This window comes from Salvelinus sp. IW2-2015, linkage group LG10, assembly GCF_002910315.2.
Source record: "Salvelinus sp. IW2-2015 linkage group LG10, ASM291031v2, whole genome shotgun sequence".
In the NCBI taxonomy this organism is placed as follows: domain Eukaryota; kingdom Metazoa; phylum Chordata; class Actinopteri; order Salmoniformes; family Salmonidae; genus Salvelinus; species Salvelinus sp. IW2-2015.
Genome location: NC_036850.1, coordinates 16,365,690 through 16,386,971, shown reverse-complemented (window position 1 = coordinate 16,386,971; position 21,282 = coordinate 16,365,690). Strand labels below are relative to the sequence as shown.

General features: G+C 43.4%; 1 protein-coding gene across 2 annotated transcripts; it reads right to left on the bottom strand.

The window, feature by feature from the left end:
* Positions 1-3,375: 3,375 nt before the first annotated feature.
* LOC111969382 (SAFB-like, transcription modulator) lies at positions 3,376-15,547 on the bottom strand. Of its 2 annotated transcripts, none has more exons than XM_023995478.1 (19): positions 15,374-15,547; positions 12,997-13,084; positions 12,789-12,913; positions 12,535-12,562; positions 10,694-11,171; positions 10,024-10,067; positions 9,501-9,613; positions 9,093-9,242; positions 8,634-8,749; positions 8,389-8,540; positions 8,137-8,297; positions 7,912-8,051; positions 7,634-7,814; positions 7,296-7,420; positions 6,748-6,924; positions 6,111-6,560; positions 5,875-6,022; positions 5,593-5,753; positions 3,376-3,828 (listed from the first exon to the last, which is right to left on the bottom strand). In XM_023995478.1, exons 1-19 carry the CDS (start codon positions 15,506-15,508, stop codon positions 3,726-3,728), a joined length of 3,075 nt encoding a protein of 1,024 aa, XP_023851246.1. In that variant the 5' UTR covers positions 15,509-15,547; the 3' UTR covers positions 3,376-3,725. The 2 variants fall into 2 exon arrangements, with proteins under 2 accessions (XP_023851246.1, XP_023851248.1); XM_023995480.2 differs by having other exon boundaries at positions 6,748-6,921; positions 15,374-15,546.
* Between the last annotated feature and the right edge of the window lie 5,735 nt (positions 15,548-21,282).

The window sequence follows — 21,282 nt, the reverse complement described above, 5'->3', positions numbered from 1 at the left end:
TATCTAAGCACTCCTGTCTCTTCGCCATGTTAATGGATGCCAAATTACTACTTTAAGTGTGTGTTTGCATGTGTGAGAGAGTATTTTAGAGAACTATTTTATTTTGGTATATACTTAAATTGAAAGGGATTCATTTGTTTTTGCCGGTTAGAAATTAATGTAAGACACTGTTGTGACAAGCCTTTTGTATATCTCTCGAACACTACCCACATCCTTGTTCTTCCTGAGAGACCTGGAAGTCGGTGCCATACTCTGGTAAGTGCTGTCTCTACCAACCCTCATCTGCCATTTAAGACTCGCCCTATCCAGATTGGCCTTACCAGAGTATGGCAGTGTTGAATTCCTGTGTGTGTGTGTATGGTATTGGTGTCTACAGTGTGTATGTGTGGCTGATATGCTTGGCTGCATTGATTTATGCTCTTAATTTCAATTTGGAAATGACCTAACATCAACAACAAAACATTTACGATGTATATGAGCAGTTGGATTGAAAGATATGCCATGTATTTAATTTCTCATAATTGCTTTATATGATTCACATCCAGTACAGTCTGGACAATCACACAGACAGAACCATGGAGAAACAGGACGGTGCACCTAATTTGACTACTGTCGCTCACTCTTATGCTGTCCCTGAGAGACTTGGCTGGTTATTGGCTGCAGAGGCAGAGCGATAGTAGTATCCTACACTAATAATCTGAAGTGCCCAATGTCACACAGATTTGCCGGCAGTTAAACTGCTGGTCACGCCGTAAAAAGCTGACAGAGATGCTGTCGATATGGGAAGCCTCATGACCTCCTAGTGGAGTTATGTAAGTAGGATTTTATACTGTAGCCATGTTTGAATCCATGTGCTCCTCCTACAACATCTGACTTTCAGACAAATCGATATACATTGTGTACATACCTAATGCACATTTATGACAGAGCTAGCTAGTAGTTTGCGCCATTGTCCTACTATGGTACTGCCTCCTCCTGAGAGATTTACTGTTTTCTATCTACACATTCCAGCTGGATGCCTTGACTCAAGCCTTGTGTTGTACGTCAGACCTAGAAACACAATATTGGGGAGACTCCTCGCAGTGCTGCTAGTTAAGGGGTCTCCTATTTGGCTGTTACATTTTGTTCTCATTGTCCAGAAATGGACAACCCCAGCCTTCAAGGACAAGTCCAGTACTTAGTATTTATTTTTGCCTGGCTACTGGCTGCATCTTGTAGGAGTAGACTACCCTGACTAGTAAGGCTTATCTGCAGGCTAGACTTGAGGACTGGGGTTAGCTCAGCCTGTCTATACGGTCCTCACGAGGCCACACTTACTCTGTATAGAAAATGCCTTACAACATTTACAATRTCTTTTATAAGAATAAACGGAAACAGGTGTATTACCAGAATGAGACAATCTGTAGATGTAAAACTAGACAGAAATACTCTCAGGCCTTCTCTGAAGGGACATATCCTTGAGTGTCTTTTGTAAATTGTTTGTGTATTAGCTGCCTTGGCAACAGCAATGATTGATAAATACCATTGTAAAGTATTTAATATACCCTGCAGTAACTCCCTCGAATGTGTTGTAATGTAAATGTGTAACATATAGGTATCGGTAACAAATTATTTCAACTTCATATTATCAGGCTGTTCATAATAATTGCTAGTTATGTTCATGGATATAATTCTCTCTCAGAAATGGCATAACACGATGGGTTTCTGAGCTTCTCTCAGGCCTACCTAGTCAAAGGAATTCACTGACTTTACACTAGAATAGGTTTGCCATTTGTAATGGAATTCAAGGCTGCTTTTAGAAAGTGAATTAAACTGCTGCTGCGTTTATGTTCACAATGACTACCCAAAAAGTAATCTGACTGAATAGACAGGACTTAAAGAGAAACACCTATGTTGAAGCGAGCGTGTACATCCTGTTTATGGTATGCTACAGTATGTCCTTTACATTGATTTTGTGAAAGGTTGGGGGGGATGGGCGAAGGACCACAAACCAAATTCTTGTTTCTTTCGTAAAATAACATCCATTTTARAGTTACCGTCACACTGCAGCTTGAATTATACTTGTTAATGTGGTCAACCTTCCCAATGGCCTAAACTCATTTGTAAAGATGTTCAAAAGGCAACTAGTACTGAGTATTGTGATGAGAACCTCAAAGGGCCACTTTATCTAATTACTTTGAGGTTTTTGGGGGAGCAACAAGATGTTTCACGGATGCCTCACACACTTTTTAAAAAACATTTATTGTGCGTAAGCTTGCTTTTGGAGTCATTTACATTGCATTATTTACCAGTATCTAGATATTGTTTTGTGTATCAGCTTTGATGTTGTTCAAAATAATTGATAAGGATTTTGCTTGTGGAATGTCTCAAGTGAAGATGTTTAAGCCTTGTGATAGTGCTTGGGGGGTAAATACTGTACAGTCTTAACAAGGTAGTCCTCGAACATAGTCATTGTAATTGGTTTTGCACTGTTACATTGATATACACTACTAGGCTGCGTTTGGACAGGCATATTCTTTTGACCAATTAGTGAGAAAAAAGATCAGAATTGGTCTGCCTGTGTAAACGCAACCTAAGAGAAGAGAAAATACCTCATTTTATACAGAATTATAAATTGTGCTATTGTTCTTTGGGTACCTTGTAAAAATGGAATACTGTCTGGAATTGCTACAGTCGAATATGAAATGCTCATTTGTTTCTTTGACAAAAGGTATGAAAGGGCTGGTTAAATGTACTGTGTAGCCCCTTTCAATAAAAGTTGATGCAACTTGAACATCAGGTAGCTGTAAACCTGTTAAGGCCATAATTGTTTTGTAGCTTTTCACACTAATAAAGATGCCACCGGCTGGTCATCTAGAGGGAACGGATTTTAAAAGTTAATTTGGCATTTTATAGAGTGGAGAAAATGGTTGTTTCATGAGTAAAATCAGATTCTGGAGCACAGAACATGAATGCAATCCCCCATGTTGATTGAACTTGTTCTGTATAGGTTTCCCTTTGTTCTGTTGATTTAAATGCAATTGTGTTATTCTGATGCATGTAATGCAACAATTGCTTACTAATGACATTCAGTGGAGTATAATGTCAGAGGTATTATGTTAATGTTTAAMACCTTGTGAATATGAAAAGGTCAATCCTCGTGATGGAAGGTTCAAATGTTGATATACATATGACCAAATAATGTATAGCCTATCACAGTACCGTTGCAAAATGTAGATGGTGTTTCTTCTGTAACAAAATGCCTTAGACGAGGGAYATTCAGCCTGATTATTAAAGTACATGGACAATAAAACTTACGTTCTCTTTTCACAACCATTCAATGTGTGATGTCTTGTATGTGCACTTCATGAGTCAAATGTAGGAGCGAAGACAAAATGAGCAAGATGTATAATTTAATAACCTTCAGAAGCACCAGGGGCATAAYTAAAAATGATGGCTAAAGAATACATTGATCTGCTTACATTTTACATACAGTTTCAGTTAGGGGAAGAGCAGTTAACATCAAACTTGTTAAAAATAACTAAAGCTGTACAATTCTATTCTAAAGGTAAGTTGAACATTATGTGCACAGGGTTGTTTAAGTCACAGCACAWCTGTTAAGAAACCATACATTGAGGTAACCTATACAGAACAAAACATTTCTATAGTCAACCTTATGGCTAGAAACCAGCCTCTTAAAAAAAACTTTTTTCCCAAAAAATAAGTTGAAGCTGATCTGGGGAGAGTTAGAACCGTCGGGGTGCTCCTTTGAAGGGCTTGAATCCGCCAACACTGGACATGGAACTGTTGGTGATCTGCACGATTCTGTTCATTGCAGACGAAGAGTGGCTGGAGAAAAAAAAATACATTTCTGCCTAAAACAGTGTTGCATAAATACATTGGTACTTTCATACTTATCACATTTGGATTCATTGGAATTYTGTACATTAGTTTTAGTTTACTGGGGTATTTGGAAATGGCGGTATAGAAAAACCGTGGTGGCTAATATCGTTGAATCTACTTTAAGTAAATACCTGCAATCAGTTAGGAGAAAGAAGCACGTGGTCATTTCACCTGTCACAATTTTTCATTATGAAAGCTTACTGGTAGTCCCCAGTCACGTGGTGTTTGTTTACAAGCACACAACGAGAGACCAGAGCCTTGTGTAGCACACACCAGGTGATCTAGTTAGTTATACCTATTAACTGTCTAAAATGTGCTAAATGCTCTGTAGTTGTGCATTTGGTTTGCAAGTTAGCCATCTAGTTAAGTGGTTAGCTTCTTTCAAAATCAAGCTTTGCTTGGTAACAGCAGAGAATCCCCCTCCTGGATCAAGAGCCTTGCTGTCTAATATTTGCTTTGTGGATGCAGCAAACTGTGAAGCATTTTTAGTTACTTGTATAGCTGGGATGTCTGTCCTGCAAATACTTTAGGTCAGACTATATAAAATGTTCACAATGTCGTATTTAGTTTGTAATCCATGTAAAATTCCATAGAGAATGCTGAGGCGCAGTGGGGTTTGAAAGTAGCGCTCCTTGTGTTCAGTGTAGGTATTACAGCATATCCCAGAGTGGCAAAATGACGGTATGGAAACATGGATACCACCAAAGTCTAATTCATAGTGCTCAGACAAGTCTAATTCATAGTGCTCAGACAAGTCCAGTACACTTGATATTCATTTCAGTCACAACTATTACAGATTAAATCCACCCCTCCTATCTCCATAGACCACCTGCTCTTGATTTCCTTGTGCTATTTATTTTTCAACTGTTCTGTGATGTCTTACACAGATTCTCAAACCTTTCTAAAATGGAATATTAAAATATATATTTTTGTTGTTGATTGATTGACTATGGCTTTCCTGATCGACCAACAGTGCTATTTGTAGGGCTCATTTTGGAACAATGTTATGACTGTTTAACCACTCCTGAACCTGTGACCAGAAACAGGCTACACAGGAACAATACCAGAATAAGTGGCCGAATTGGTTGTATGCCCAATATACATAACATTCTTCTTTTGGTGGCAAGAATATTGTATAATAATTTAAATAGAACTTAGTTGTGTGTTGTTTTGCGTATCAGTTTATAAACAATGTGCCATGGAATCAGCACGTATTTTGCAACCTGTATGGTGCCATGGTCAACATTTTGGTCCTCAAATAAAACTGGTATATTTTTCTATTCATGACAATTTTTCTCTCTAATTTTGATCTTTAATAAAGGCCAGACAAACAAGCTCCCCTTCTCCCCCTTCCACTTGCCTCCTCCATATTTGCAGTAATGCACCAATCAGTTGGTTGTAATTTTAGATAGAGCTAACAATTCCACATTTGTGTTAACTCCACCTTTCCTATTCATAATATCATTAACAAATATTTTTTTCCCATAAATGTTTTTTTTAATCAATTAGTATATTTGAGTTCAACCATGTGTTGTAATATTTGTTCCGTCTTTTCTGGTGGATGAAACTGGAATTGMAACCAGCTTTGTAAAGCTTGTTTCAGAAAGGGTGATATTTAGAAAAAAGGTTCCAATTTCAATTAACTGAAAGTGAGAGGTTGTAATCTGGATAAAGGGAAAAGTACAGTCTTAATGCAACGGCAGTGAAYACCTTGAGTGTGGGGCCATCATGCTGCCACGGCTGTCTCCCATCCTGCGGCTGTCWGGGAAGCCCCCTCCCTGGGATCCAGCCCCACCATGCCACTCCTTCCTGGGGGCTGGCAGGTCCCGGCCATGCCGCTCCACCACCACCTGGCGGCCAGAGCTGAAATGCTGGGTAGAGAACAGGGGAGATTGTAGTTATGAATTCCCYATCTGAAATGTAACTAAAATAGAGGAAATGGAGGGTATTGAATGTGTAGATTTAGCTATGGGGGATTTGTGAGGTGCTGACCTGGTCTGCCATGACCATGGGTCTTCCTCCATCCCGGCCACTGAAGTTGGATCTTCCTCGGCTGGCTGAGGAGCCTCCTCTGAGAGCAGGCCCCTGGCCATCTCTGCCTGAACGCTCTGGCCGCATACCTCCGGTACGCACAGCTCCACTACATAACCACAGAGACAGGATTATTACAACAAAAGGMCATTGTCTACAAACTTAAACAAGCACACCAGGCATCCATCCATTCTGACCGTATGTCCCCCTTAGGTGCACTCATGCCGCCGTCATTCTTCCATCCTGTATGCCCAGTATGAGTAGCATGACCAGCGTGCCCGGTGCCTCTGGGTGAGCGGCCGGTATGAGACATGCCAGGTATGGGTGCTCTGCCCCCTGCTGGCCGTTCCGGCATGGGCGCAGCCCGGCACTCCGGCATRGGCGCAGCACGGCGCTCCGGCATGGGCGCRGCMCGGCGCTCCGGCATGGGCGCGGCCCGGCGCTCGTCCCTGTCTCGGATCTCTCTGCGGTCTGTGTCTCGGATCTCTCTGCGGTCTGTGTCACGGATGTCTGTGCGTGGAGTTGGAGGAGGCTCGGCCCTGCGGACAGTCTCAAAGTTCTTGGGGTAGCGCTCAAACCCAGAGGTGTCCCTGCGAGCAGCGGGGCGGGACTTCTTGGCCTCAGGCTCACTGTTGAAGCGGTTACGTCTGAAAACACCCCACACCCAAAATGGATTGTCAGATTCTGTCAAGAGCTGACTGTTACTGGAGGGGGATAGACATGCTAAACTGCTATGTGGGCTGTGTGTAGCTTGTTCTTTGCCAGTTTAGGTTCAGGTTGCTTTATTTGCAAAAAGCACTATATAAATAAGAGGGCTTATCAAAGAGGGCCTACCTCTCAATGGTGTTGGGCTCCACGGCTGCAGCCTCGGGGAAGCCTCTGCCTCTCTCTCGGGGGCTGAACTCAGTAAAGCGGTTCTGCTGGCGGTTGTAGTCCGAGCCCTGGTTGAGACGGCCCTCAGACTCTGGCTGGATCTTCTTGTTCCCATTCCAATAGGGATCATCCCTCCTGCTGAAACATTCAATGGAGAATGTTTTAACTGGGCAACAAGTAAACTGGTGTGGAATACCACTTTTTGAGCTTGGTCAGATATGATACCAAAATGTATCTTTCACTTGATGGTCAAATTGACATCTGCTGGTCATGTCTGAGACCAAGCATCCCCATCTGCCGTGGGATGCAGACAGACCAGGATAGTATGCGAGACAAGTCTGTGTGCAGGGGACGACGACAAAGCAGTACTGCACAATCTGCTCTGTAACCTATCCTGCAACTTCTTGGACATAATGGTGGAAGCTGGTTGTCCACAATCAAAGCCTCAACTACACAGAACAAACCCCAGACAAACATCCCATCCCCAACTACAGTGTGGCCTTGTGTACCTGTGGTCCACATCGCGGCCTCTCTTCAGGTTGTTTCTCTTCTCCTGCTCGTAGCGGAGCTGCTCCTGCTGCCTCCTCAGCTCCTCCCGCTCACGAGCCATACGCTCCGCCTCTTTACGCCGCTCCTGCATTACAGAGATATAACGTCAGCATTACATCATCAATCCACTAAATGGTTTGCTCACAATTAGCTGCTCAAAAATGCTCCTAGGAGCCTTTGAAAGAGTACCAGAATGAACAATGAGTAAACAACTCACCTTCCTCCTGTCATTTTTACAACAATCAACTAAGGTACAGCCTAGTCGACTAAAYATCCTTAATGATTTGAGTCCAAGCACCTGCTCTATGCGGATCCTTTCCCTCTCCAGCCTTTCCCTCTCCATGCGCTCCCTCTCCAGTTTCTGCCTCTCCACCTCAAGCCTCTGGCGTTCCCGGAGCAGGTTCTCTCTCTCCTCCCGCTCCCTAATCAGACTGATACGCTCACGCTCTCGGCGTTCCCGCTCCGCTATCTCACGCCGCCTGACGGGACAGGAAGTCACAGAAACATTAGTACCCAGGATCCTTACGGTACTACAGAGTAAAACAATTACAGTAGGAGTTTGTGTTTCAGGCTGACCTGCGCAGCTCCACAGCCCTGCGGACGCGCTCCAGCCGGACCATACGCTCACGCAACCTCTGCTCTTTCATCTTCTCAAAGGGGAGGATGTCTTTGCTTCCTCCCTTGTTGGAGAAAACTCTAACTCTATTCATCTCCATCTAGGAAAGACAAGCATGTAGAGGTGAATTATGAAAAAGAAAGTTCCATGATCAAACTGTCAAATAGAAAAAAACTGCGACAAACCTCGYCGGGAGGCATGAAATATCTGGGTCTCCGCTGCATCATGTTGTTGTTGGTGGTGAAACCCGGCTTGTCAAATCTCCCCCTCCTAAACGGTGGTCTCACTTTATTGAGGTCTCCTTTGGCATGATCAATCACCACCATCTTGCCAGGGCTCTTGGTCCCTACACAATACAGGATACAGAGATACATTTTTACTACTCTACTCATCAACACAATACATAAAAAGGAACCTGAGATAGGGAGCATACATACTTCCACCATGCTTTTTATCATCTTTCTTGGAGGCATCTGGGCCTGAGCTGGATGTTGTGCTTTTAGACTCCTGCTTCTTGGATGAATCCTTGCCGTCTTTGTCTGATGGCTTGTCGGACTTCTTCTCCTCTTTTTTGGAGGATGGCTGGATTCTTTAGGAGGGAAAAAGAGCAGACACAGAAATGAATATTTATTTCAAATTTCCCCATTCTGAAAAAGACAGATTGTGTTTCTTCCTCACTTACTTGCTAGTGCTAGTCTTGCTTGTTGACGCACTACGTTTGTCACTCGATTTGATTGAGCTGGTTTTGTCATCTGATTCCTTCTTCGAAGGTTCTTTCTTGAAGGGATCACTTTTAACCTGAAAAGACAACAAATACTCAGTCACAGTATTTAAAGGCTCCGTCACAATTCTGAAGCAATGTAATTTCAATTTATTGAAGAACAAAGGACCATGAACCTTTTTTCTCCCTACAACGAAAATGACAGAGCGCATGTTGGCTCAATGGCTCAGAAGAGAATGTCAGCCAATGTTGTTCTGCAGAAAACTCTCAAAATGGCATCTTAAAACCTTCAGAACTCTTAACGTTTCTATGACGTCACAAAAGATAGAAGTCAGAGAAAAGATTCTGAACTCTAAAATTGTAATCGTTCTCTGAACATTCTACCTGAACAATGTGCAAAACAACTGTTTGTCAGCTTACCCTTTCAACAGATATCTGCTGGCCGTGGAGTTCTGTGCGGTCCAGGTGGGAGATGCACCTTCCCACCTCTGCACTGGAAGACATTGTCACCAAGCCATAACATTTGGCTCCAGGACTGCGAGCATTAGTAACCACTTTGGCACTAAAAACCTGCGGAGACAGGAATTTGTTTAGTGGCGGAGCAACTACATGCTGCTTGTAGAGGGTTGGATTAAATGCGTTAGGACACATTTCAGTTGAATGCATTCAGTTGTTCAACTGACTTGGTATCCCCCTTTCCCTTAGTAAACCAGTAAATTGTTTCCATTAAGTCAAAGCAAAACCATGACAACCATACAGTAAGAAACAACAAACCCCAGTACCCCACCACAAGAAACCGTTTATGGATGTTTTAAGCTCTAGGCTTACCTTCCCATATTTGCCAAAGAGGTTTTTCAAATCAGCTGCTTTGGTGTTGGAGGACAGGCCGCTCACCCATATGTTTCGAGTGGAGCTGCTTGCACTACTACTGCTGATACTTCCTGAAATAGGGTTGTTTAAAAACATACATGCACTATAGAGGCTTTTACATGTAAAATGTCTACACATTGTACAAACTAATCTATAAGAGCCTAATGTTACTTACCGGTAAGAATTAAATGTTAAAATGCAGGTGCTTTTGACAAAATGAAATAATTTGACACCTTTAAAATGCCAAAGAAATGTACTTTTTAGATATGTGAAGAAAACTGGGTAATACGGCACATTACTACACCAGTGGTACTAAAATTCACAGATCAATTGTTTGTTCTGACGCTAGAGAAAATAATGCCATTTTGGCTGTCCAGTCAATACTGCACATTGATTACATGCACTACATAAAGGCCTATGCTTGACCATCRTCTGATCATTAGTAGTGACATCTTGAGAAATGCATCTGTAAAATGCTTACCTTTGTCATCTTTTGTGGCCTTTCCATCTCTGTCCTTTGAAGAACTACAAAGCAGATTTAACAACAAATAAAAAGAAACAAGAGATGAGTGCCAGTATATGAAAGCCCCTGCGGAATATGACGTACACCAGGGCAAACAACTTTTTTTGTCAAAAAAAGAAAAACACTTTATTTTTCTGTATGTATTTTTTTTAAATCCCCACGGGCAAGGCTTGCATTTGGACAAAACTCCCATAATGGCCTTTTTCATTGCTTTTCCACGGGTGATATGGGTCATGTTCTCAGCCAATTTACTCCCTGGACCAATGAAATCTTCAGTATTGCGTTCGACTTCACAGCGAATCATTTCATATGTTTCTGACAAACTGACATCACAGGGACTACTGCCCCTTTAAAAAAGCCCTACGTGGGAACTGGAAAAGGCAAACGTGCTGGAAAGGTGAAAGTAACATCTGTTTTCAGCTCCTGGTTAATGACACAAATTACCCAACTTCAGGAAAAACAACCAAATGAAAGCAACAAATGGGAGGCTCATTAGGTACATCAATGAACATTTCTCATTAGGAAAAAAAGCAAAAAAAATCTTGAGGCTACCCACAATGCTGCGTTCACAGTGAGCTGGAACTTGGTAGTAGTATCTTAAAGAACTGACATAGCTAGAAAGACAAACCTCTTTCCTTGACCTGATGCCCCAGTAGACGAGGGGCCTTTCTTCCCAGAATCCTTGTCTTTGTCWCCCATTTCAGYTTTCTTCGAGGCCTCTCTGCTTTCCTTCTTAGAGGAGTCAACCTTCGTCCCGTCATCCTTCTTACCATCTTTATGGCCTTCCACTTCCATCTTCATGGCATCCTTGGGGCTCATCTCAGCAGAGGCCTCTGGCTCGTCACAGCCCTTGTCTGCCTCTGAATCTGGAAGTTTCACATGTTTACCTGTTTCCAGGAGGTCATCACCATCAACATCCAGCGTGATTGCATCTTCATTCTGGAGTGTGACGGATATGTTATCGTCCTCGTCTTCTTTAGCGGAGACGGCAACTTCAGTTTCGATCTCCTCCACTTGTTCAGCCTCCGCCTCGGCTTCTGCCTCAACGTCCTCACTGGGTGGAGGTTTAGAATTTTCGCGAGTACCATCATCTGTATCAGTTACATCTGAGGGATTTAATAAGGATAAAACATGGCAAAAAAACAATGTTTAACATTGACATGTCTGTTACTTGACCTAGAAAGTAGAATAGAAAGCAAGTTTAGTATTAGTGGTCATCGAAGGGTAGAAGACCACAGGAACACACAAAACATACATTCCTCATTGAAAAATGGTGGTGCGGTTCAATAATCTTCATGTCATTTTCACCACCAATACTTCTTTTGCGATCCTTACAGTTATGAGTACTGTACAGTGAAGTTACTCTTCAATGCTCCTGTCATTAGGAGCTCCATTCCAGTTCTTCAGTTTGAAGAGAGAGCATTTGTTCAAATGAAAAGAAAATAGCATCTGTCCAACTTCTTCCGTAACCCCCAAAAAATCTGTGCCCAAAGCCATGGAGGTCAAATTCAGTCTCATTTGATGACCGTTCTACTGCCGAGGGCTCTCCCATCAGTCTTTATGGTCATCTCCCATCAGTCTTTATGGTCATCTCCCATCAGTCTTTATGGTCATCTCCCATCAGTCTTTATGGTCATTTCCCATCAGTCTTTATGGTCATCTCCCATGTCTTCTTTCCCTCATAAAAGTCTGTCTTATTAAGTGACTTGGGATGGTTGACAAAAAAATAGATATCATCTTTAATTGTCCTTGTGACTGTAGTGACAGGCTCAAGTCCTTAGCAAATGTGTCCTCAAGACTGTACATCATGTCCTGGTTGGTCTTTGAGCATTCTTAGCGATGATTTCTTCTCTCCGCCTGAGACATCTGTACTGCAGTTGGGTGCTACAGGAGGATGGGCCCCGATGGGCAGGAGTCCCCCATGGTATCGTCAGCGCACACTGGATCTCCCTCTAACTCAGCTTGACTTCTTCCGGCATACCTTTCCCTCACCTTGAAGAAGCCTGTTGATTCCTGAGCTTTTTATTTTTAGGGAATGTGCCATGCAGTCTGTATGGTTGTTGGAGCCCCATTGCATCTCAGGCCTGGAAGAGTAGGTAACATCCCACCCTCAAAAAAAGTACTGTGACAAAAATAAGCAAGTCCTCCACAAACAGGATGTCCCTTCTATGTTGTATTCATGAACAGTGAGTCCYGAATAGCTGGCTTGCTGAGTATCCAGCCAGCAGACAAAAGAAATGGGAGGCATAAAGGAGAAAGGGGGCATAGCAGATTCTTACCTTCACGCAAAGGGGGCTACCTACAACCCCCCCCCCCCCCCAAAAATCCAGCCAGCAGACAAAAGAAATGGGAGGCATAAAGGAGAAAGGGGGCATAGCAGATTCTTACCTTCACGCAAAGGGGGCTACCTACAACCCCCCCCCCCCCCNAAAAAGTTATCAATTCAATAGGGTGTGAGCACAAACATACCTTCTTCAATGTCATCCTCATCTCCCTCCTGAAAAAGAGACCAATGTGAAAGGTAAATACACATATAAAGACAGTTTCAGTCTACTGCCTTACTAAAACCGCCTTACTAAAACCGGGTTAACCAATCTGAATACCAGCATTTACATTTTTTTTATTAACTGATCTGGGTATGGTAACCCAATGATCTCTAGTCTACTGTGAGAGTGCGGTAAACAAACATACCACAAACGTAAACATATTCATGTGACACTAACCTTGGAAAAATATTTGTTTTCCTTGGTAGGAGATTCATCTTCCTTGGAGAAGGAGAAGTATTCATCTTCCTTGGAGAAGGGTTCCTCTTCCATTGGATTGTCAGTGTCAGAGTCCACTTTCTTTCCTAAAGAAGTAATRGAGTAATATCATCCAAAATGAAAACAGAAATATTGAACAGTAATTGAAATATTAGGAATGTCAAATTACCTTTAGCTTTTGCATTTTTTTTATTAGGCGTGTCTGCTGGGAGTGGAATTTCAATTGTCTCTGCATCTCCACCTTCCTCCCCAATGGCCTGAGAAAGTATATATATTTTTTTTTATAAAACACTATTGTAATTACTAGTCATTTATCTGATATTMATTTAGCTGCATGTCCCACCCTTATATTTAGCCTCACAATGAAGTGTTTTACCATTTTCTTTTCAGGACAACAAGTAGAACACAAAACAATTGCATTCATGAGTTTTATTGACAGATCTCTAAAAAAATTGGTCCGCTAAAGCATAAACCTGATAAAAATGTATTTATATGAATGCTGCAAGTACAGAAATTGTTTGCTCGCTGTGATATTAATATCCAACTAGTCAGTGACAACTGGAGTTTGTGACAACAACTATGTGAGCTTATTACAGTATTATAGACACCATGGAACAAGCTGCAAACTGGACAGTTTTATCTCAATCTCTTCATTCAAAGACTCAATCATGGACACTCTTACTGACAGTTGTGGCTGCTTTGTGTGATGTATTGTYGTCCCTACCTTCTTGACCTTTGTGCTGTTGACTGCGCCCAAGAATGTTTGTAYCATGTTTTGTGCTCCTACCACGTTGTGTTGCTACCATGTTGTTACCATGCTGTGTTCAGGTGTTGCTGCCTTGCTATGTTGTTGTCTTAGGTCTCTCTTTATGTAGTGTTGTCCTATATTTATATTGTATTTATGTATTTTTTAATCCCAGGCTCCGTCACCGCAGGAGGCCTTTTGGTAGGCAGTTATTGTAAATAAGAATTCGTTCTTAACTGACTTGCCTAGTTAAATAAAGGTTAAATAAAAAATGTCACTATGCTGTTCTTGGTAGAAGTAACCCTTAGCCTTCCAACAACTCTTATGTAGCTTGTGAGCGTAATAGAGCAAAACATGAGTCTCTCACCTTTTTATAGATAATAGTTTGTAGCGCAAACCATTCGGACTACAGACATTTTAGTAAAAAGACCCAGCCCTGGGCCCCTTCGGGATCCGCCCTTGTCTCAAACACCACTCTAGCTCTGCCACTCTTAAATCACACAGAAGTATGTAGTTCAAACACACTAACGTTACATTTAAAACGCACACCGGCGATACTCATTGGGTTAAAAAAACGTTTGTTAGTCACCAAATATGAGTTTTAATTAACAACTATCGTCATTTACTGCAGTCACGGCCAGGATGTACGTCCAAAAACGGTCTAAATAAAAATGTACAAGCAACTGAAGAAAAAAATGCCTATTCCGCACCGCCAATGTAAATCACTCACATCCCAAGGATCCCTGATAGCACTACCTTACTGCCATGGACAAGTCTGAAGTCTACAACAGCTCAATACATTGCAGTTGCCAAAGAGGCATTGTTTATTCCTACATACCGGGTTGTCACTAGTTACCACAAAGTCATAAGCCCAGCCTATTTCTACAATTTAACTTAAAATCTAATTTTAAACCTAGCAGCTAACCCTAACCACACTGCTAACCTTACGCCTAACCACAAATTAGTGGTGAACGGTGCAGTTTAAGGTGATGGAGGGCAATTATTATTWTTWWTTTTTTTATGAGCATGGCTTTATTTCTATTACAGCATATTTGATGACTGTCATTCATATTCCATTCACCCAGCTCAATGTAACATTGATAGGTTTAGGCTACTACATACTACTTGAATATCCCCTAAACTTTAATATCCCCTATAGTAAATATTATCTTAACTCTTATTTTTATTAAATAAGGTATTGTAAGTAAGCATTTCACGGTAAGGTCTACATCGGTTTTATTCTGCGCCTGTGAAATTCTGCGCCTTTTATTTGAATTATAGACGTTAGTTAACTCTGATCAAGGTATTTCGCGAAATTAGTAAGTTATCGTGTGGATGTGCTGTGGGCCTAAAGCAACCTAGTTTTCTAAAGGAGACAAGTAACTTGCTAGGTAGCTGTGCACATGCTGAATGCGATAGATGTCATGGCCAGTTAACATCAGTTAGCAGCGCCCCCACACCGACTGCATTGATGCAGGACATCAATGGGCTACCTTGTCAACCTGACGCTGCAAAGCCAGGCCGCGAGCACGCAGTACTGCAGTTGAAAAACAAGTCAGCATCCAACGGTAACGTTTGCTAACAGGCTAAACATCTTAGTTGGCAACTACGAAAAAAGCAAGCTGTACATAGATACATATTCATCCCATAACAAGTTGGATAGCAAACCAGTAGCTAAACTATCTAGCTGGCAGCAGTTGAGGACSGACTCAATCAAATTCGTACAACTGTTTGGTAGCTAACATTAGCTAGCGGCATTTAGCTTTGCCTTCGCCATGTACAAATAAATTGAGCTCGTTACCTGTTTCAGCCTGGCAATTAGAACATTCTTCACACCTGTKATATCTAAATTCCTTCGCTTGAGTTCAGATTTGAGATCTATAACTCGTAAATCTGTTATTTTCTTTGACTCCGTTGAAATGGCACCCGACGCCATTTTACCTCGCTGGATGTGTTGTAAAATTGCGTGTGCAGAAGAGAAGCACGCAATGCCCCCAATGTTATTCTTCTTAAAGTGTGTATTGGCGGATCGCAACCAACTCAAATATGCATACACTGCCAACTACTGTACTGGAGTGGGACGCTGGTCACGGCGTCCTTATTCGTCTATCTTCTTCTATGATATCATGGCGGTCCRCAAACAAACGTATAAAGCGCATGCCGCCACCTTATTAACACAGATAGTAGAACATCTTTGTTATTAATCTATTTCTCTTATCAAGCCCTTTGTTTCCACCTACTGTTCTGGAGTGTAAATTCATAACCCTGTGTGACACAAAAGGGAAGAAAAATCACTATACCAACTAACCCTACATCCATTAAAACCTCACCCTTATTCCACAATGTGGCCTTATCTGATCCTACACCAGGCTGGCAGCCTGGGAGGACTGGACACTATCGTTCAATACACCTTGTAACTCCTCTGCAACAAAATCTTGTACACCCAAGTACTTCAATGCAGCTGCCACCCCAACATCTATTTTCTGTGATTTACATTCCATTTCTGCGGTACAGTTGACAACCATGGCTATGAATGCTAAGAACCCAACCTTACTGAAACCTATGTTATTCCTATCAATTCAATTCAAAAAGGCTTTATTGGCATGGATAACATGTATTTCCATTGCCAAAGCAARTAAAATAAACAAAAGTGAGAAGACACATAACAACAAAAACGATGTGAATTTTACAGTAAATATTGCATTCAAAAAGATAAAGACATTTCGCAGTGGGGGCTGCTCATAATAATGGCTGGAACAGAGCAAATAGAATGGCATCAAACCATGTGTTTGATGTATTTGATGGCATTCCACTGATTCCGCTCCAGTCATTACCACGAGCCCATCCTCCCTAATTAAGGTGCCACCAACCTCCTGTGATTTCAAGTGTTAGTATATATTATCAGCCATGCACAGTGTTTTAGTAATGTGCAAATAGTTATAGTATGAATAGTAGGTAAAGATAAACATAAATATTGATTGTATTTAAAACAATTGTATGTGCAATTGTATGTGCTCCACATGGTTACTCTTTTCTCATGGCAACAGGCCACAAATCTTGCTGCTATGATTGCACACTGCAGTATTTCGCCCAACAGATATGGGAATTTATCAATGTTTGGTTTGTTTTCAAATTCTTTGTGGATCTGTGGGAAATATGTATATCTATACATTTGGCAGGAGGTTAGGATGTGCCACTCAGTTTCCACCTCATTTTGTGAGTTGTGGGTTCATTGTCTGTCTTCTCTCTCCCCTCTGCAATAAAGGCTGCTGAGTGGACAACGGCTCATAATAATGGCCGGAACAGAGCAAATGGAATGGCATTAAAAAAATTGGAAACCATATGTTTGATGTATTTGATACCATTTAACTGATTCCACTCCAGTCATTACCATGAGCCCATTCTCCCCAATTAAGGTGCCACCAACCTCCTGCGCTCGAGAGCCAGGTCTGCCTATGGCTACCTCTCYCAATAGCAAGTCTATGATCACTGAGTCTTTACATAGTCAAGGATTTTCTTAATTTTGGGTCAGTCACAGTTGTCAGGTATTTTCTGTTTAGGGCATTCCAATTTGCTCAGTTTTTTAGTAATTATTTCCAGTGGGTCAAATAGTTATCTTTTTGCTTTCTCATAATTTGATTGGGTCTAATTGTGTTGCTGTCCTGGGGCTCTGTGTGGTCTGTTTGTGTTGGAACAGAACCCCAGAAACAGCTGGCTGAGGGGACTCTTCTTTAGGTTAATCTCTCTGTAGGCGAGGGCTTTGTGGTGGAATGTGTGGGCATTGCTTCCTTTTAGGTGGTTGTAGATTTTAACAGCTCTTTTCTGAATTTTGACAACTAGCGGGTATAGTCCTAATKCTGRTGTGGTTTTCTGGGTCTCTGTGCTTTTGGTTGAATATGTTTCTCAATTTCTTTCTCAGGGTTTTGCATTCTTCATCAAACCATTTGTCATTGTTGTTCATTTTGTTAGGTTGTCTGCTTGACACTTTTAGACTTGATAGAGAAGCTGAAAGGTCAAATATACAGTTTAGGCTTTTTACTACCAAGTTTATAGCTTCACTATTGCAGTGAAATGTTTTGTCCAGGAAGTTGTCTAAATGGGATTAGATTTGTTGTTGCCCAACAGTTTTTTGGTAGGTTTCCACTACTTTCCTTCCATCTATAGGGTTTCTTAATAGTATGCAGTTTGGTTGGCTTTGATGCCTCATGATAGTATTACTTTGTTAAAGTAGGCTGTGATGTTGATGTGATCTGATAGGGGTGTCATTGGTGTGACTGTGAACGCTCTGAGAGACTCTAGGTTGAGGTTTGTGATARATCAATCTAATGTACTACAGCCAAGGGATGAGCTGTAGGTGTACCTACCATAGGACCAGTATCCCTTCTTCTACCAGTATCCCTTCTTTCTTTTCTCTCCAAAACTCTTGAACGTGCCGTCCTTGGCCAGCTCTCCTGCTATCTCTCTCAGAATGACCTTCTTGATCCAAATCAGTCAGGTTTCAAGACTAGTCATTCAACTGAGACTGCTCTTCTCTGTGTCACGGAGGCGCTCCGCACTGCTAAAGCTAACTCTCTCTCCTCTGCTCTCATCCTTCTAGACTTATCGGCTGCCTTTGATACAGTGAACCATCAGATCCTCCTCTCCACCCTCTCCGAGTTGGGCATCTCCGGCGCGGCCCACGCTTGGATTGCGTCCTACCTGACAGGTCGCTCCTACCAGGTGGGCGTGGCGAGAATCTGGCTCCGCACCACGTGCTCTCACCACTGGTGTCCCCCAGGGCTCTGTTCTAGGCCCTCTCCTATTCTCGCTATACACCAAGTCACTTGGCTCTGTCATACCTCACATGGTCTCTCCTATCATTGCTATGCAGACGACACACAATTAATCTTTCCTTTCCCCCTCTGATAACCAGGTGGCGAATCGCATCTCTGCATGTCTGGCAGACATATCAGTGGGGATGACGATCACCACCTCAAGCTGAACCTCGGCAAGACGGAGCTGCTCTTCCTCCCGGGGAAGGACTGCCCGTTCCATGATCTCGCCATCACGGTTGACAACTCCATTGTGTCCTCCTCAAGGCGGTGACCCGTTCCTGTAGGTTCATGCTCTACAACATTCGCAGAGTACGACCCTGCCTCACACAGGAAGCGGCGCAGGTCCTAATCCAGGCATTTGTCATCTCCCGTCTGGACTACTGCAACTCGCTGTTGGCTGGGCTCCCTGCCTGTGCCATTAAACCCCTACAACTCATCCAGAACGCCGCAGCCCGTCTGGTGTTCAACCTTCCCAAGTTCTCTCACGTCACCCCGCTCCTCCGCTCTCTCCACTGGCTTCCAGTTGAAGCTCGCATCCGCTACAAGACCATTGTGCTTGCCTACGGAGCTGTGAGGGGAACGGCACCTCCGTACCTTCAGGCTCTGATCAGGCCCTACACCCAAACAAGGGCACTGCGTTCATCCAACTCTGGCCTGCTCGCCTCCCTACCTCTGAGGAAGTACAGCTCCCGCTCAGCCCAGTCAAACTGTTCGCTGCTCTGGCACCCCAATGGTGGAACAAACTCCCCCACGACGCCAGGTCAGCGGAGTCAATCACCACCTTCCGGAAACACCTGAAACACCACCTCTTTAAGGAATACCTAGGATAGGATAAAGTAATCCTTCTAACCCCCCCCCCCCTTAAAAGAGTTAGATGCACTATTGTAAAGTGGTTGTTCCACTGGATATCATAAGGTGAATGCACCAACTTGTAAGTCGCTCTGGATAAGAGCGTCTGCTAAATGACTTAAATGTAAAATGTAAATAGGAGTCCTCTCGAAGCCTACCATTGACAATGTACAGACCCAGCGTGGAACAGAGCTGCAAGACTTGTGACCCATTTTTGTTGGTTGCTTGTCATAGTTGTGTCTAGGGGGGGCATATTGGAGGGAATGCTGTCACCTCCAGGTAGGTGTGGATTACAGGCACATTCGCACTGAGCTAAAGGGTAGAGCTGCCGCTTTCAAGGTGCGGGACTCTAACTCGGAAGCTTACAAGAAATCCTGCTATGCCCTGCGACGAACCATCACACAGGCAAAGCGTCAATACAGGGCTAAGATTGAATCATACTACACTGACTCCGACGCTCGTCTTATGTGGCAGGGCTTGCAAACTATTACAGACTACAAAGGGAAGCACAGCCGCGAGCTGCACAGTGACACGAGCCTACCAGACGAGCTAAATCACTTCTATGCTCGCTTCGATGCAAGCAACACTGAGGCATGCATGAGAGCATCAGCTGTTTCGGACGACTGTGTGATCACGCTCTCCATAGCTGACGTGAGTAAGACCTTTAAACAGGTCAACATACAGGCTGCGGAGCCAGACGAATTACCAGGACGTGTGCTCCGGGCATGTGGCAGGTGTCTTCACTGACCAACTGGCAGGTGTCTTCACTGACATTTTCAACATGTCCCTGATTGAGTCTGTAATACCAACATGTTTCAAGCAGACCACCATAGTCCCTGTGCCAAGAACACAAAGGCAACCTGCCTAAATGACTACAGACCTGTAGCACTCATGTCCGTAGCCATGAAGTGCCTTGAAAGGTTGTTAATGGCTCACATCAACACCATTATCCCAGAAACCCTAGACCCACTCCAATTTGCATACTGCCCAAACAGATCCACAGATGATGCAATCTCTATTGCACTCCACACTGCCCTTTCCACCTGGACAAAAGGAACACTTATGTGAGAATGCTCTTCATTAACTACAGCTCAGCGTTCAACACCATAGTACCTCAGTACCCTCAAAGCTCACCACTAAGCTAAGGATCCTGGGAATAAACACCTCCCTCTGCAACTGGGTCCTGGACTTCCTGACGGGCCGCCCCCAGGTGGTGAGGGTAGGTAGCAACACATCTGCCACGCTGATCCTCAACACTGGAACTCCCCAGGGGTGCGTGCTCAGTCCCCTCCTGTACTCCCTGTTCACCCACGACTGCATGGCAGGCATGACTCCAACACCATCATTTAGTTTGCAGAAGGCACACAGTGGTAGGCCTGATCACCGACAACGACGAGACAACCATAGGTCAGAGACCTGGCCGGGTGGTGCCAGAATAACAACCTATCCCTCAACGTAACCAAGACTAAGGAGATGATTGTGTACTACAGGAAAAGGAGGACCGAGCACGCCCCCATTCTCATCGACGGGGCTGCAGTGGAGCAGGTTGAGAGCTTCAAGTTCCTTGGTGTCCACATCATCAACAACAAACTAGAATGGTCCAAACACACCAAGACAGTCGTGAAGAGGGCACGACAAAGCCTATTCCCCCTCAGGAAACAAACAAAAGGATTTGGCATGGGTCCTGAGATCCCCAAAAGGTCTACAGCTGCAACATCGAGAGCATCCTGACTGGTTGCATCACTGCTGGTACGGCAATTGCTCGGCCTCTGACCGCAAGGCACTACAGAGGGTAGGCGTACGGCCCAGCACATCACTGGGGCTAAGCTGCCTGCCATCCAGGACCTCTACACCAGACGGTGTCAGGAAGGCCCTAAAAATTGTCAAAGACCCCAGCCACCCCAGTCATAGACTGTTCTCTCTTCTACCGCATGGCAAGCGGTACCCGGAGTGCCAAATCTAGGACAAAAAGGCTTCTCAACAGTTTTTACCCCCAAGCCACAAGACTCCTGAACAGGTAATCAAATGGCTACCCGGACTATTTGCA